The following is a 17,643-nucleotide window of genomic DNA, read 5'->3' as shown; positions in this document are numbered from 1 at the left end:
TTTAAAATATTTTTTATTTAAAAATATATTAAAATAATATATTTTTTTATTTTTAAAAAATTATTTTTAATATCAGCATATTAAAACAATATGAAAACACCAAAAAATATTAATATGAAATAAAAAAATAAATTTCAATTTTTTAAAAAAATATTTTTAAAACGCAAAAACAAATAGATTTTATTCTCCTTAGTGCTAATGGCACTCCTTTCCTTTAAATGCATTGTTATATTATAATTATATTATAAGAAACTCTAAAACAAATTGTGTTTTTACTGTATTGTTTTATAGTGCGTGATTTTTTTTTTTGTAGTTTAATCCATAAATATTTTTTTTTTCAATTGTATCTTTTTATACCAAAGTTCATTACCAATTTATCAAGAATTATCAAAGAGGGAAAAATCAAAAGAGAAGATGAGGGATCAAAGTCTAAAACATTGCGAGAAAAAGGTGGTAGTTTAAAAAAACAAGGAGAAATTCACCATGGTCCTATATGTTTTTAGGCCTTTTTCATTGTCTAAAATGATAAATATGATTTCGGAATTAAAGGTTTCTAATTTTGAGTTGACTTTGAATTTATAACTTTGCCTTTGAATTCTTTGAGGTCATATAGATGTTTATCAATATGTACAAAGTATTTTTATAGGTGTTTTTAAGTCAAAATTAATAGATTGAAGATGGGTTTCTAGTGCGAAAAAAATCCGCTAACCTTGATTTTTTTTATCACCACTAAGACTGAAATATAGGGGGGAAGTAGGCGACAAGTCGCATGACTTTATTAAAAAAATTTCCTAGAGCAAACGGCATATCATCTATTTCATTTTCAAATAAAAAAATTAAAGCCTCCGCGCACGGCCCCATGGTCTTGACTTCCCGAGCCTAACATGCCTAGCCTCTTTCTTTTTGTTTTTTAACTGATTTTTATATGTGATTTTTTAAATTATATTTTAATTAATATTCATTCTCTCTATTTTTAGATTTTTTATTTAGATTTTTTTTAAAAAAATTGTGGTTGTTTTTTTTTTTTTAATTATTTTGTATATATTTAATGTTTTGAATAGATTATTCTAATTTATATATATATATATATATATATATTAATATTTTACATAAATAAAATTTATTCTAAAATAAAATTATTTGTTTTTGGTGAGAAAAAGTTACATTTAAGATTAAAAAAATGTTTTTATTAAAAAAATTAGGGTTAAATATCATACTCATGTATCTTCAACGATTATGGGAATGACTATGTTTTTATTTTAAAATCATATTGACATTACCAACTCTTTCTCATTATATTGCTTCATGTATTTTAAGATTTATCTTGTTTAGCATAAACAATGTCGTTATATTTTCTCATTTAAGAAAATCATGATCTTTGCCTTGGTGAAGCGAGTCGAATAAATAATTTAACACTTTTTTTGTATTTATTAGAAAAAATAATTCTTAATTTATTTAATTAAATATATACATATATTTTTTTATTTATAAATACAATTTTTTTAATCTTTTCCTTGGTTTGTCTATAATTTTCAACTATATCTTAATCTTCAATTATATAGTTTTATAAGCTTGTCAGGACGCGGTTTAAATTGTGTTTTTTTTTAAATTTAAATTTTTTTATTTAAAATTATTTATTTTCATGTTTTTAGGATGGTGTTAATAATAATAATAAAAAAAAATATTATTTTAATATATTAATTTGAATGGTAATGACTACAACATTTACACACCCAGATACGACATCTAATCATTCATATTGATCATTACCGGACCAGTCAAAACGCCGCATTTTACAAACAATAGCCAAGAGATTTCTTTACCTGATGAACTACTCTAGCGGTGCCATCCTGCAATAACAAGCGATACTCCTTCGTCTTCACAGGCAAGTCGGTGAGTGAAGTATTTTTCTAGCCTACAACGCATGTAAGAGAAAATCAAGTCTCGACGATAGAAAAAAGCCTATACATTCTTTTCTTTTTTTTTAATATTTCTCTAAACCACAAAACTTCATCGCTAAACTGACTTAGTTATTAAAGGATTCTCAAACACACAAGGAATTTTGTTTTGCAAGTTACGGCACGCCAAGAACAGCTCAATGTATATTTTCAGGCGTGAAAAAGCCCAGCAGACTCATAAGAGTGCTGCAGGTAATCAAGCCTGAGTGACTGGAGTCCATGTCTTCTCTCTTTTGTTACCTGGGAGTTGGAGCCTTGCCATCCCTGTAAAAAAGAAAGAAAAAGAAGAAACATTGACATTTCCTCTCTGCTCTCAGAGCATCTGTAGCCGCTTCCTCCACAAGGAGCAACAGAAGGTTAAAAGGGCAAGATAAAAAGAAAGGAAGAAAAGGTTGTTTTGTGTTAGAAAGTGAAAACAAAAGGGTTTCCTTGTGGGTCCATTGTAAAACAAGGTAGCACTCACAGTCTGAACCGAATCCCCTCTGTGACTGGGGAAATTTTTGGTATTCCGAAGCTTATCATTTCCGGAAATGATCTTCCGTACCTATTCGACGTGTCATAGAAATAGCCACTAATACACTGCCACGAGTCCTGACAGTGCCTCGATTTGATCGATTAAACTTCCCTTTCACGGGACACTGCCGTCAGTAAATCGGCGGCTGCGGCGCGTCCTTGTCGGTTTCCTCGGCTGCCCAGTCCGGAGGTTTTGTTGTCGGCCAACGCCGGTTGCTTTTTTTACGGTCACTGACACGAAAATAAGCCCCTGGGCTATTGATGTTAAAGTTGGGTAGGTTTCGGACGCGTGAACGGGGACCAGTCGGACCGTGATGGTTGGTTTTTGTGAGATGCTGGAGATGTGTTCGAGGTTTAAGAGGCTATTTGAGCACTGGTTAATAACGTGTGTGTGTGTGTGTGTGGGGTTGAACTCTGATCATTGGGGTCTGATTCCGACATTTCTGTTTTTACATGCGAATTGCAAGGCTACTGATCAGTCTACGCTTCAAAAGTCAACAATGCCCCTATTATTTTCAAGTAATTTATTAAAAGAATGTTTGGGTTAGAGGAGTGATTTGTTTTTTTTTTTAAGGTATAATTTTATTTAAAATATAAACAATAATTTTAAAAAAATCGCACCTCTAACAAGTAAAAAATATATGTTTTTCTATATGGATTTTATATAAAAAATCAATCACATCTTTATCCAAAATGTACACTAAAATAATAAAAATCTTTCAATTTTTATTTTTAAAATATATATTAAAACAACATGGTGGTTTTAATTAAATATAATTAACTCGTAACATCAAGACAAGTTTAACTTAAGCTCCAAAGCTTAGGTAGTTGCCCACGTTAAAGTTTCCGAACCTTTTGATTACGTTGAATTGTATACATGGACAGTAAATAACTCTAAAATTTCATGGGAAGGCTGGATCATGAAAATTATATGATTGGCTAATTAAACTACAACCTAATCCCCTCACACTCCAAGAACCCATAGCAGGCAAATGGCAGTGCATTTGACTTTCCCTTTCCTTAAGAAAAAAAAAAAAAAACAAAGAAAATCTCAGATGTGGCATGGTTAATAATAATTATTATACTAATTAAGAATTAATTCGACTGTGATTAAAAGTATACCTTCTCCGAGGAATTAACATAAGGTATAATAAAGTATAAACGGGTCATAATTAGGGGTTGAGTAGTCTTCGAGAGAGACAAAGTAGTCCTCCCTACTTCCTGCAAGGCTGCAACCAAAACCAGCCAGCAAAAGCTAAAACTGTTTCTACTATATTCCATTTCACCATGACATGACACTCAAGCCTAACCAACCACTGCCAGCACCTCTCTCACTGTCCTTTGCCCGATATATTAATCCTAGCTCCTAGTCCCCACTCTCTTCTCCTCATTCATCAAAACCCTTCTCACAAGCCCATCCTTTGCACAACTCAAACATGGCTATATCCTCTTCCTTTCCCCTCTTCGGTCTTCTCTTCCTCACAACTCTCATGTCCTCTCTTGTCATTTCACACCAACAACCTCTCCTCGACTCGGCCGAGCAGGACTCCCTCTTTCTGGTCCTTTACTCCATCAACTCAGCCATCCCTTGGCGCACTCTCTTCCCTGACGACCTCTGCCTCTCCGCCCCACACGGCATCGTTTGCGAGTACTTCACCGAAGAACAACCACCACTCACCCCAAACGGTTCTGTTTCAAACCAGCCTCCTCTCGAAACGGCTCACATTTCTGAACTCAGTTTCGGGTTCGTCTCTGACTACACATCCAACCCACCTTGCTCTCCAAATTCCACCATTAACCCTCTTGTCTTCACTTCTTTTAAGTTCCTTCGCAAGCTGTTCTTTTACAAGTGTTTCACCGAGATGCCAGTTTCGGTGCCTGATGTTTCTTCTTCGAGCTTTGGGGCTAACCTTGAAGAGCTTGTGTTTATTGAGAACCCAGCTCTGGTTGGGTCTCTAAGTGGCATCATTGGTAATTTTACTAATTTAAGGAGGCTAGTTTTGACTGGAAATGGTATTTATGGCAATATTCCAGATGGGGTTGGTTCTTTGGTTAACATGGAAGAGTTTACAGTGTCAAGAAACCAGTTAAGCGGAGGGGTTCCTTTCAGTCTAGCTAAGTTGAAAAAATTGAGAGTTCTTGATTTGAGTCAAAATTATCTTGACGGTTATGTCCCTTTGTCTGTGGGTAATTTATCTCCGCTTTTGAAGCTTGATTTGAGTCATAATCGGTTTTCTGGTAAAATCCCAGAGAGCTTGGTTAGTTTACAGAGTCTGGAGTTCTTAGACCTGAGTTTTAACAGCTTCGGTAACTATGGAGTGCCTTTGTTTTTAGGCGAAATGCCCAGGTTGAAGGAAGTGTATTTGAGTGGAAATTTGGTAGGAGGGCATATACCGGAAATATGGGAGAAACTTGGGGGTATTTCGGGAATAGGATTTTCTGACATGGGTTTGGTTGGGAATATTCCAGCTTCTATGGGGGTACATTTGAGGAACCTGTGTTACTTAGGGCTTGATAACAACAAGCTTGAAGGGACTGTGCCCGAAGAGTTGGGGTTCTTGAAATGTGGTTATGAGATCAATTTGGAGAACAACAATTTGAGTGGTAAAATCCCAGTTACTTTTACTTCCAAGGTTGCTGAAAAGCTGAAGCTGAAGGGCAACTCAGGGCTGTGTGTTGATGGTGGTGATTTTTCAGGGTTTGGTAAATTTGAGGGCAGTTTAGGGAAACTGAAGCTGTGCAACAAATCAGATATTTCCAGTCCTGTACTCCTCCAAGAGGGTTCTCTTGATTCCTCATCATCGTCTCAAACACAGGTTTCATCTCGGATGATTCTTGGATTTGGATTTCTGTTTTTTTTTATCCTGTTAATTTGACCCAGAGAAGAATAGGTGCTAAGTGCTAACAGACAGAACAGGTTTATACACTGACATTGGACAGGGCTTTCTTGAGAATGGTTGTCTGATCAGGGCAAGAATGTAATTATGGCTCTTGTTGGTGACAAGCCAGATACTCCACTCTACTAGTATGTTGTTGATCGTTTGACCTTCTTCAACCTGTGTATACAAGTTTATGAGAACTCTGGGTTTCTCTCAAGTTCGGATGTTGGGATTTGAGGATCATTTGCCACATGAGAGGCCTAATTTCTGTTCTGACTTTCTTGGATTTGGTCCAAGTAATATGAATTTTGCTTGGATTTCTAGCATATATGCTGTTACTTCACTGTTTTTATTTAATTAAATATTGAACCTTTTTTAATGAATTCTTTTATGGAGAGACTAGAAAGGTAGAGTTGTGTGCTTTTGGCGGTTGCTGGATGTTACTGTTTGTAATCCCAAGTGAGAGGTATGTGTAATTTTACTGTGTGGCTGAGACTCGCATCGATCAGAAATCTTGGGGGTGACAAAGCCAAATCTTCTCTGTACAAGACTGGGATAACATTTGATTCTTGGATTTTTTTATGCAATTGTATTTTTTTTGGGTTAAATTCAAGAGTAATTAAATTAAATATATTGATTAAAGATAAAATTAAAAGACAAATAATTAAAGTATAAAAAATATCATAAATTAATGATGGTTTTAAAATTCATATAAAAAATTTATTCTAGTCTTCATACTTTAAAAATTATATTTTTAATTTAATTTTAATATAAAAATTTATTTTTATTATTTTTTTGTTCTTGATTTAAGAGAAAAGAGAAATGTCGTTTGATTCTAACAATAAAAAAAAAAATTAAATTATTAGTGTTGATTTTGACCAACAAAATAATTGATCTTGTAAATGTCCGATAAAATGTTACTACCCTAATATATTGCAATCCAAGGCTTGGTATCTAGGAGTGCATGTTTATTGAGAGTGACTACTACAAGTTTATTGGGGGAGTGTGGTTGTGATTGTTTTTAAAAAGTAGTTTATAGAATTTATTAAAAATATATATTAAAATAATATTTTTTATTTTAAAAAAATTATTTTTTATATTAGTATATTAAAATGATATAAAAATATTAAAAATATATTAATTTTAAAGAAAAAAATAAAAAATATATATATTTTTTAAAATATAAAAACAACGTGACATGACAGAGTGAATCTCCCTTCTTTTGTTGCATGTAGCTGACATTTCTCATTTGTTGTATTCATTTAAGGCTATATTTAATTCGTTTTCCCAATTTTGTTTTTTTAAGGACTAATCTCGACAACATTGCTTGATCCAATGCATAGCTGCAATGCCAACTTTCATGCTCGAATTGGACTTTGAGCCATTAATGCATAGCTAATATATTATTAAATTAAACCCAATTTCTATATAAATTTTTTTTTTTCACTTCTCGAGTATGATAATAAAAACTCATTTTTCATGATTACCCGCTGTCAATTTCTTTTTTTTTTTCTCTTTTTATTTATTATCAATATTTTTTAATCATATTATTAAAGTAACTAAGCCTATTAAACCTAATCAAGTCAATGACTCTAGTTTTAAATTTTTTTGCTTGTAACAGCTAAAGTGCGTTGGAAATGATAGGGACATGAGCACTTTTTAATGGCTTCCATTCCTGCAATGTGGCACCAGTGCTCCTCCACTGCAGCCAGCATACCCGGTGATTCCTGTTATAGATGCTGCTGTGATATCACCTCTAGCAGAGTAGGATTGCTTGGCCCCAGGATACCAGGCCATGTTTCTGTGATCAATCAATGATCATTTAACCATTATTATAGGCCAGAACTACTTATAAATTATGAACAGATATAGGAAAATATAAGAAAAACTAGTTATGTGATCATATTTGTCATTGTATTGTTCAATAAACAAAACCAAAATGAAGCTGTCTAGTTAAGGAAAAAAATTCAGTTCTCACAAGTGATTTATGTACCATAGGGATCATACAAGGTTCGAACGATCAAGACCAAAAGGAAATGAACTCTGTTTGGTTTGATTTCAACTCAAGATTCTAGCAGCTACCCAGTGTAAGAATAAGAATATTAATATTACAATATGATCAAGAAATTCCACTCAATCCACTCTCCTCAACATCTCGTGAAGGACTTGAACCTCTGTTTTGACGTTGCTCATTACTGTTACTAGATTTGGTAATCATTTCTGACTCCCCACCCCCCTCTTGAGCTGGGGCTTTAGATCTCGATCTTGAAGTTGACCCCTCAACAGAGGCATCTTTCGACTTCTTCCTCCGAGATTTCTTCGGTATGTCAGGTAAATTTGAGGGTGACTCGCTTTCTCCACAAGGATCCTTATGATTCCGACTTGTTCTAGTACCGTCCAGTTCTTTGGTGCCATTTCGTGAAGACCGCCTAGATTGTTTAGGTTTATCTGTTTTTTCTCTGCTTGGAGATTCAGCTGATGTACCAGATGATGAACGCCGTCTAGATGATTTCGGCAATTCTGGCAAGTCCCGAGTTGGGGAACTATGCGACCCTACCGGAGAACTAGGCGCCCCTGCTGGAGAATTCGGTGCCTGCGAACCTTTTCGATTTGAACCTGCCGAGCAATTTCAGTCAACAACAATCAAAATGATGATCGGTGAGATTTATTATTCATTTTTGTTGAAGCTAGTACGCAATACTAGATGTTAATCAAGAACAAAATCAAAATATGATAGCTAGCATGCTACCATATTTGCTATGAATTCCAAACAAAAAGCCATCATATAAACTAATGAAAGAACATTTTCGAAAGGAAAAAAAGTTGAAAAAGCTATGCAAGAAATCAAGCTATTGTACCTTCAGATGCCCATTTTGCAGAACCTTCCTCCTTCGCGTCTCTGTTGAGACTTGAGGAAGCTGATGAATATTCTGGTTGAGATTGAAACTCGTTCATCTACATAAATAAATCAGAACACAATCTCAATGAGGATTTTTTCTTTTCGAAACAAAACGAGAAAGAGAATTGCAAAAACCTTAGCTTTTCAATGTCCATTACGACTAGTTTCAAATGTGATATCAGTGATGAATTTTTATCCATTATCCCAAATAAGCTGAGAAGAATAACATTTACCCAGCTTGGTGAATTTACAGAGGGACCATCCCATCCTATGTGGGCAACATGTTTTACATCTGTGGGGAAACCAATCTGCATTTCAGGCTCTTCCTCATCATTGTCTGTAACATCGTGAAAATTTCTATCAACATCGCCCATAGAACAACACATAAATTGTTTGCCATTTTTGCATTGCTTCATATGTATGTTGAACGAAGAATTTGAGAGCAGTTTGAGAGAGGGAAATTGCATACCGAATATTTGAGAGATGTATCTTAAGCCTTTTAATAGGCCCTTCATTTTGTTGTTTGACATTTGATCAAGTAGACATACATGTAGGATTGATTTGGGGACGATAAAAGCCTTTGTAGGAGATGATGACAAATTGAAGCTTCAAATCTGAAACAAAGAAAGCAAGGAGAGAATTTTTTGAATTTAGAAGATATATCTTGAAAGGCAAGAGCTATCATACAAATTAATAAAATGATTTGCATAAAGGATATTCATTAATGAAAAATTATGGAAACAAGATCATACTTAGACAAGAAAACTTTGCTTTGATGAGACAAGCCAAGTCACCAAACTCATTGCAACAATGAATTCAAACTACAGTTGTTGAGAAACTAGGGTTGAATTACTCTATAAGAAACTTTTAGCCTTTTTTCCAAGCTTGAAGAAGGAATAAGATTCAAAGAAAACAAGGAGTAGGCTCAGAAACACTTCTGTTTTTGACAAATGTCTAGGAAGAGTGGTGGTGATGAGAAAAGGGAAGAAGCAACACAGAAAATTGCTGTATAAGGCAAGACTCACCTAATTCGATGGCCATTAACCAAAAAACGAAAAACTGATCGAAGTTTTCGGTGTAGGGATGAAGAGGATTGGACCATTATTGAAATACTAAATTTAGGAATGTTTTAACAAGTCTTTCTTATGGAAGGCTGTTTGCTTTTTGGCATGCATGGCTGTTATTGACTTTGCTGATGCCTGCTGACTACTCGGATAGCCTGTATCTGTATATTCCTTATAAAGCACTATCTATATATAGGCTCCCATTTTCGTTGGAAGGTTCCTTTTGTTTGCTTAATACATGAGTAATTAAGCATTCTTGCTATTTTCTAAACAAATCAATATTAACCATAGTTACTAAACTTGACTTGATTTGATTTTTCAAAAAAAAAATCAAATTAATAATGTTTTGGATTGACTAAATCAACTTAATTTGATCCATCTAACCTATTATTTTAAGTCGGATAGGTTTTATAACTATGATATTAACTCTTGCACCATAAAAAATCAAGTATAGGATTAATCATCAGCTAACAGAGCTTAGATGATTAACTAGTCAGGCCACCCATTTATCTTTCATTTGTAAACAAAAGTGATGGGTCTGAGTCTCCATCTAGAGTAATAGAAACCTCCAAGTATTCCAAAATCTCCCTTTTGGCCTGGTCTTGCGAATGACAATGTCTGTGTTCCTGAGGAAATGTAATATTTTAAGAATGTGTTTGTGTGTGGGAATAAACACAATCTAAAAACTGAACCAAGCTTCATGCCACAGAAGATAACAGTAACTGTTGAAGTTATTGTGCCCACTTGACATGAGCTGTTCTTTCACTATGTTCTCAGCTTCATTTGTCTGTCAAGCTTTAGTTCTATCTTAGAGTCTTGTGTTGCATATAATTTTACAAAATACCACTGTTTTGTGCTTGCCATGGTGGTTAATGGACTCTTCTCAGCTAGTGGTGTTATAGAAGTATACCATCTCTCTCAAATTTCCGATCAACTCTGATCTCTCGCTCTGTTTCTTGTTTTGTGATGCTTGATCTGAAATATTTTTCATTCTTTTAGATTAAACTCTTCTTAATATGTTTTCATTTGCTTTTCCTTGAATTACAAATGATTCATTTGGGTGTTGTGATGACCAGGATTCAGGAATCAAGACAGTGACAAGAAGTCATTTCTATTCAATGAGGACAATAACATCTGTGTGTTTGACTTTACATGCTGTTTCATATTACATTTTAACCTGTGTTTTGATGCATTTCAAAGATACATTTAGAGTAAAATAACATTAAATTAATATTATTTTTTTAATATTTTATGATAATTTTGATTTGATGATGTTGAAAATTAAAAATAAAAAATCTAAAAAACAATTAATATATTTTCAAGTAAAAAACTCTTTTTAAAGCATTCTTCCCCACAATACCAAATACACACTAAACTAAGCAAAAACATAGCAACAATCATGATTTTAAAACAACATTTTAGTCACCTCCATTCACATGTGGAAGAAGAATGGACTGGTGAATTGGCAATTATTTTCTTTATATATTTTCATAAGCTTTAAATGTTTAGCGTGGAAGATATTAACGTTAGCAATGCTATCAGCGCCGGACAGCCAGACCCAACGGTGGCAATGACAATGATGCCAGTATTGTTCCAGCTTTTGGGCTGCTGTGAGCAGCAGGTAGACAGGGTGCTAATATGCTATGTTAGCGGAGTATTCACATAAAAATGATGTGCTTGCTATCTATGCAGAAGCATTTCATATCAAAATGTAATAAACATCATAATGACTTCAATTTATAGAGGGGGGAAAATCAACAACTAGGAGACATTTTCCGAAAAGAAAATGACGAAATTGGCGTGTGAGAGAGTCGTGTGACACCAATGCCACCAAGAATCTGGGAGCACAATTCGATTTTACATGTTTGTGATTCCCAGCAATATGTTTATGACTTTTTGGCCTGCATAGAGCAGCAGCAATTCAGTCCTATCATTTATTTCAAAGCAAGCTGAATTACCAAACCCAACTATAATCTGCTTCAAGTAATGTGTGTTACTCACTCCATGTACAGAAAGCCTTTTTCCTTTTTCTTTTTTTATTTTCAGAAATTATATCCAAATATTTTCTTGGAGAGTTTGGGAGATCAGACATATAAACAAATCAAGGTATATGAAGGAATAAAGCATACCTTGCTCAGATACTTTTTATGAATCTTCAATGCCTCTTTACATACCTTTCTAGCATCCATATTTCCAGTAATATCGCTCAATATCTGCAGAACGCTACCCAGTACGATAAATCTAGATTCATTTTCTCAAAAACAAAAAGCACGGGCATTGAAAACGAGGGAGGAGAGGGAGGGAGGGAGGGAGGTGACCTGGACGACATCATCAAGACCCTTAGCCTCCTTTAGAATTCTCTTGTTCTTGGCCTCAAGAACACTGGCAACAAGAAAAACAGCAAGTGCACTCTGTTGGTCCTTACATCCAGTCTTCACTTTATTTCTCTCAAACTTGCCACACTGCTTTAGCAGCTTATTATTCAACATAGATGCAGCACTCTTGTCCGACTCGGCAATAGGCTTCTCATATAAAGAGAAGATGTTTGGATTGTACTCCATGGCCCACATCAGCTGAAACCAATCTATCTTACTTTTTTAAAACAAGCTTGGCCATAAAAGGTGCCAAAATAAACTTCTATAAATCAATTTTTTGTATTGAAAGCTTAAAGTTCTGTGACTTCAGTCAAGAACCTGGCAATCAATGACTTTCCATTAACAAGATAGATCTCATTTTTGGAAGAATCTCAAACAAACACAACAATCCCTCCTTACCTCCCAAAGATACAGAGAATCCACAAAGGAGAACTCTCTTCTAAAGAGTACCATCAACATGCGAAATGCAAATAAATATTCACCACCATCTAGATCCTCTGCCATATAAACAAACAAGGTTTTAGTTTTTACTTATAAGAGCCTCATTCAGTGCAAGTGCAAGCACAAAGGCATGCACATAAACATCATCAAGGTGCATGCGGTGAACAAGGAATGCTGGAATTTATCTGTTCTTATCTATTATGTGCTAGGCCTGCTTGTTGTTGTCAACCATTCTGGCAAAGACAACAATATCTAATTGCAATTTCAGTGCACTTTCTTCTAATGGAATTTCCAGTTTTCTTTTTCCTAGTTCTCATTAAATATTAAACAATCAAGTTGCTGATGCAATTATCAAACAAAGAGTATATCTTAAACCCATTAAAAAATTTCAAACTGGAATGAATACCAAGGTGTTGATGAAGCTTCGGATCAACAGTTTTAATTACTTGTGAGAGCGTACTCAGCTGAGTTTGCACCCCCATCGAACTTGCACTGCACCTGAAGTTTTCTCTCTGTCACGAAACAGAAGCCGCGGCATAAATAAAACTTAAAAAGCACAATCACTAGGATTGATCACGTTTTAAGAATGTTTAGGGTCAGATCAAAATAGATTTTCCAAGAAAAAAAATTAAGAAAGCAATATCGCAAAAGGATGTTATAAATAACCACCAAAATTCAGGCACAATCATTCAAACAGTAATCTCAATATATTTTATAATTCAAAACTGAACTAGCAAGTCAGGCTGTTTTAATCACTGCACCGTGACATTACGCACAGGGAGCAGAATATTATGAATAGTCAATAAGCTCAACTAATTATGTTCAAGGGAATTTTTAGCACCGAATCATGGAAAGAGAATGTGAATCACAATTGTAACCCAAAACTTGATAAAAACACAGAAATGGACCACTGGGCTGTGTTCCAGTATAGCCTAGGGTTGAATATCTCTGTCTCAACAAAACTAGAGTTTAATAGGCAGAATTATGCTCAACAATTTTGTATATCTCATGAGTAGAATCAAGTGGACAGAAGATGGATCCATACAAATAAGATTACTAAGTTCATTGAAAACATGTATAAGATAATTAGGCATTAAGTTTGATTTGTTATAGCACCAGTATGCAGATTGGCATTAATTCTGAAAACTAGAACCATGGATGCAAGTCTTCTTACCAAGAAGCAATAGACAATTTTAAATGAACAATATGACTGGGTTACTAGAACTCCATTTGCTATCTGCTATTTATAAAGTGGATTGATAATAATCAGATACATCCACGCTCTCTCAATACCCACATACTAATTACATTGCATTGATATACAATGTAGAAACTAGTAAAATCTGCCCCTGGAGTGGAATGCTTGCCACATTTATCCTGGAAGGAAGAATTAAAAAAATCCCACTATAAACAGGTATCCTTTGGTTATTGCTACTGAATGTGTAAATAAGCATGCAGCCTTTTGATTTTCATTAAGACAGACACAAGAAAACAGCCTGAAATCTCAAATCATTCATAATTTCAAACAAGTTATGATACTTGTTGGAATGTATCTATATGCCTACATGCCATTTCGCACTACACCAAATCTACATTAGCATCCCAGGCAACTTTGCTTCAAACTAACTCGAAACACGTTGCTCCAACCACAGAAACAACTGTTACTAAACCCCATAACACATGACAGAGTTGTCCCAGCATAAACTCAACATCTTTTCAACACTACCATAGTCTCCAAACTACAGCTTTATCTAGCCAACCACCCATTTCAGTATCTCATCTCAACAGCATTCATTCCCTAACCATATCTCTTAACAGCCCAAATTCCAGATGAATAGTGTCACCTTCATGGAAAATTTAAATATTGAAATTATGACTTCATTCGTATCTCTTGCATTTGGATATGTGTATGCTTTCTTGGTAATTGCAGGAAGCAAAAGCATCAGAGCAACAGTGTGAGTGTGAACTAGATTGAGCTAATTATCAATACCGTCACAATAGAAATCATCATCCATCACCAACGAACTCAACAGGAAAGCAGTACAGTGAAGCTGGGGCATCATTGCTACCAAAACAATAGCTGTGATAACCACATTATTATAAATTGCATACCAGTCTCCGCATTGCACGCTCAAAACACCAAAAGGCATCTGCTTCATTTTCAAGAAGAATTACCATTGGAGAGCAAATATCATTCATTCCTACACAAGAAATAATTCAAAATAACTATCCCGTCATAAGAACAAATTTATTTTGATGGATAATAAAGCAGTTAAAAACAATTCACCTTGGACATAACTAATATCATTATCCACCCAAGCATAAATGGCAAGAATATCCCAAAGTTTTGCCTGATTTTTTTCACTCTCATAAAAAGCAAGAGCTCGATCTGTGCGAACAACATCCAAACCTACAATAAAAAGTTCCACTAGCTATGTCAAGCAAAGTCAAAATTTAACAAGGTTGCTGATTAGAAAGAAACCATAAGGACTTCAGTAAAGAACAGATATTGCAACTGTATGTGGCGAGTACACTTAAGTTTAGTGTTTTTCCATCATGGATATTGCCTTAGGGACCAAGACTCTGGCACCACAGGCCCAAGTTCTTTGCTTCAAGAATTTAAGTTGGTCACTCTCATGTCCGTAAAAACACACACATAAATAATGGGGTTGTCTGATAAACAGGGAGTCACTGCTAAGTAGTAGTTGTGTAGGTAGACTACTTGCTTCTGCATTGTAAGTGAAAGGATATTTACTAATCATTGGGTGGAGAGCAACCACAATAAAGTTCTAAATTCATTTTCCAAAAACCAATGACAGGAAAGGGAAAAATCCTCTCCCTAAAGAATTAGAGATTATATACCTACCAATTTGATGCAAAGCAAGCATCCATTGAATTGATCTCTTGTCTGAAAAACAACTATTTATTGCAGAATCAATTACTGGTTGCCCAGCATCAGTAATAATGGGAGTTGTGATAAGCTTTCCGCTACCAATAACTGGAACCATGTGTTGACACTCAGCTTTCCACCTGATGTACTGCTCCCTAAAGTGTCAATGTCACAGATTAATCACTTTGGCCTAGGCACAAAAGTTGATGCTCAGAAACTGAAAGCATTTGAGATATATATATATATATATATATATATATATATATATATAAAGGACTGGTATGTTTTCATATGAGAGTGTGTGTGTGGGGGGGGGGATAAGTTGGGATTCCAATAAAAGTCTATTGTAGTCCTTTTATTTTGAGCATGTACTATGAATATGGTTTTGCAACAAAGAAAAACTTCAAAGTCGGCCAAAGCAGTATATGATGGCACAAACATTCTCACACAGAATCATATATTAAAATGAAGACTTGCATGCATGTAGGTTTAATACAATGCAAAGGAAAGCATTACCTCCTACATTGCCTGAGCTGATTCCGTTCTTCATATGTGCTATTAGGATCAAAGCATCCTAACACAAATTCCCATACCGATCCTTTAATTGCAGGATGGACACCCTAACATGGAAAACAAACTTAAGATAAACACTCTACCTTTGGAATAGGAGTTTTCACTCATAACGCATCGAAGACCATAAACATACTGACAATGACCGCACTGTATATCACATCACTATTTCAGACAAGCTAAGATAAAAATGAAAAAGAGATCCATACCCCCCGTTGGATCCGTCTAAGCACCTTCTCAATATCCAAATGACCATCTTCAGAGAACGCAGCATTCCACCTTCTTTCACTAAGAGTTTTCCCAGCCTGTAAAAAAAATTATTTCAAACATAGAGGAATGCACTACACAAAGCCTGCTTAATGTATCCAAGCATGTCTCATGGTGCAGCCACAAATAGATGTATAACAAGTAAAACTAATTCACAAGTAAAATCCTCAATAATAACAAAATTTAAAAAATAAAAATCATCACATCACATGGGCACAAATTCATGACAAAAGTGACAATAAATACAAAGGATTAGTTATAACGAAACTAATTCACAAAAAGAAAAGGAAGGAAACGAAAAAAGCTGACCACCCACCCTGGGCTTGAAACGGGGCTTTGGAGTATCCGCTTGGCAATCAGGTCGGATTGGATAGAAATCCCCCAAGTCCTCAGCTCCTGTTCTCTTCATAATATCAACAATCTCTGTCAATCCCCCGCAACCAACCATCCAAATTTACTCCATCCCTTGTTCATTGCCACAGCAAAAATCCAATGAGAGAAAAAAAAACCCAGAAAATAGAAGATAATATAAGCGAAGCACTTCCTTTAACATTTATCAAAAAGATTCCAAAGACATTAACTACGATGAGAAGAGCATACTACATTTACACCCTACAGGACACAGATTTGATCTCTATAAGCCATCATCAGACAGACATGTATAAAATTAATAACATTGCATGTGATTTCTTTACATGAAATGAATGTCAATCGACATTGCTAGGATCCCACTGTGTTGTTTATGAAGGGAAAAAAAAAAAGAATCTTGATTTTCCAGGCAGATTAAGATAACTGGCTGTCGAATATTATCAGTACCTTGTTCGAGAACTGGCGGATTGCTGGTTACTGAAACAATAATAAAAGAATTCAATGATGTCTGTCGTCCGTCGAGGAGGATCGTAGAAAACACAAAATGCAGAATCAATCAATGGAAAGAGGAGCGAAACGAACGGTACGCTTCGAGAAATAGATTCATTGTTTTGAATTTGTTAAAGCTCTCAGCTTGAAAAATGACAGCTCTTCCACTTTCCTTGGTAATCAGGTTTATGATTTTTCATGTTTTTTTTTTCTTCTCATCCCATGATTTGTTGATCTCATCCTTTTTTTTGTTTGACCATATTGTCCTTGACATGTCTTAACAAAGTTTTAATATTTTTAAATATTTTATCATTACCACTAGCAAACCTCATTTTTGGTTATTCTCTAATAATAATAAAAAAAAAAGATGAAAAGATAAGTAAACATGTTTTTATATATTTTTTATTTTAAAATATGTAAATTTATTTTAAATTTTTTTTAGAATCATAATTATTTAAAATATTTATCTCTTTAACTTCAACTAAATAATTTATATATATATATATATATATATATATTTTAAAAGCTTAATTCCAAATAAATAACATTAAAATATCTAAATTTAGACCCTTCAAAATAGGTTTAAAAAATAATGTATATTTAGTGATACAGTGCACGATATTTTTTAAAAATACATTTTACTTGAAAATACATCAAAATAATTTTTTTTTTATTTTTGACACCAACATATCAAAATTATAAAACAAACACTAAAATATCAATTTAATATATTTAAAAAATATAACTCACTTTTAAATTACAGAAAACTATTGGATTTTCAAATATGCATAATGCTAATTGTAAGAAACAAATTAGCTAATAGACCTTGGAATCCAAATCAAAGTCAAGAAATATATTTTAAAATTTTCCATAAATCATAAAACTTGAGGATGGAACAAGGATTGAAGTTGCAATAACAAAATTAAATG

The 17,643-nt window shown here is 34.2% G+C and overlaps 3 protein-coding genes across 6 annotated transcripts; 1 reads left to right on the top strand and 2 right to left on the bottom strand.

The window, feature by feature from the left end:
• The first annotated feature begins 3,709 nt into the window (after positions 1–3,709).
• LOC118062142 (uncharacterized) lies at positions 3,710–5,958 on the top strand. Its single transcript, XM_035075836.2, has one exon. The coding sequence runs from the start codon at positions 3,908–3,910 to the stop codon at positions 5,345–5,347; it is 1,440 nt and encodes a 479-aa protein (XP_034931727.1). The 5' UTR covers positions 3,710–3,907; the 3' UTR covers positions 5,348–5,958.
• A 1,394-nt stretch (positions 5,959–7,352) lies between these two features.
• Positions 7,353–9,701, bottom strand: LOC118062146 (CRIB domain-containing protein RIC6). The gene is made up of 4 exons (XM_035075842.2): positions 8,719–9,701; positions 8,483–8,586; positions 8,209–8,305; positions 7,353–7,966 (listed from the first exon to the last, which is right to left on the bottom strand). Exons 1-4 carry the CDS (start codon positions 8,777–8,779, stop codon positions 7,470–7,472), a joined length of 759 nt encoding a protein of 252 aa, XP_034931733.1. The 5' UTR covers positions 8,780–9,701; the 3' UTR covers positions 7,353–7,469.
• A 1,275-nt stretch (positions 9,702–10,976) lies between these two features.
• LOC118062143 (uncharacterized) lies at positions 10,977–16,936 on the bottom strand. 4 transcript variants are annotated; one of them, XM_035075837.2, is made up of 12 exons: positions 16,673–16,931; positions 16,173–16,321; positions 15,799–15,894; positions 15,536–15,639; positions 14,996–15,174; positions 14,417–14,539; positions 14,242–14,330; positions 12,536–12,641; positions 12,088–12,185; positions 11,632–11,886; positions 11,443–11,526; positions 10,977–11,214 (listed from the first exon to the last, which is right to left on the bottom strand). In XM_035075837.2, the coding sequence occupies exons 2-12, from the start codon at positions 16,302–16,304 to the stop codon at positions 11,200–11,202; spliced, it is 1,281 nt and encodes a 426-aa protein (XP_034931728.1). In that variant the 5' UTR covers positions 16,305–16,321; positions 16,673–16,931; the 3' UTR covers positions 10,977–11,199. The 4 variants fall into 4 exon arrangements, with proteins under 4 accessions (XP_034931728.1, XP_034931730.1, XP_073265594.1 ...); XM_035075838.2 differs by lacking the exons at positions 10,977–11,214; positions 11,443–11,526 and having other exon boundaries at positions 11,744–11,897; positions 16,673–16,936; XM_035075839.2 differs by lacking the exons at positions 15,799–15,894; positions 16,173–16,321; positions 16,673–16,931 and having other exon boundaries at positions 14,996–15,209; positions 15,536–15,637.
• Positions 16,937–17,643: the final 707 nt, after the last annotated feature.

The sequence above is a fragment of the Populus alba genome, chromosome 5 (genome assembly GCF_005239225.2).
Source record: "Populus alba chromosome 5, ASM523922v2, whole genome shotgun sequence".
In the NCBI taxonomy this organism is placed as follows: Eukaryota; Viridiplantae; Streptophyta; class Magnoliopsida; order Malpighiales; family Salicaceae; genus Populus; species Populus alba.
This window is presented reverse-complemented; position numbering and strand designations above follow the sequence as displayed.

Bases quoted from the DNA above. Each gene is read 5' to 3' on its own strand.
- LOC118062143 (XM_035075837.2), bottom strand. From the start codon at position 16,304: ATGGTTGGTTGCGGGGGATTGACAGAGATTGTTGATATTATGAAGAGA. The intron at 14,540-14,995 runs GTAGGTATATAA...TTTTTATTGTAG, and splicing joins GCTTGCTTTGCATCAAATTG to GTTTGGATGTTGTTCGCACA. The intron at 11,527-11,631 runs GTCACCTCCCTC...AGCGTTCTGCAG, and splicing joins GTCTTGATGATGTCGTCCAG to ATATTGAGCGATATTACTGG.
- LOC118062142 (XM_035075836.2), top strand. From the start codon at position 3,908: ATGGCTATATCCTCTTCCTTTCCCCTCTTCGGTCTTCTCTTCCTCACA.
- LOC118062146 (XM_035075842.2), bottom strand. From the start codon at position 8,779: ATGTCAAACAACAAAATGAAGGGCCTATTAAAAGGCTTAAGATACATC. The intron at 8,587-8,718 runs GTATGCAATTTC...ACGATGTTACAG, and splicing joins ATACATCTCTCAAATATTCG to ACAATGATGAGGAAGAGCCT. The intron at 8,306-8,482 runs GTAAATGTTATT...TTATTTATGTAG, and splicing joins CTGTAAATTCACCAAGCTGG to ATGAACGAGTTTCAATCTCA.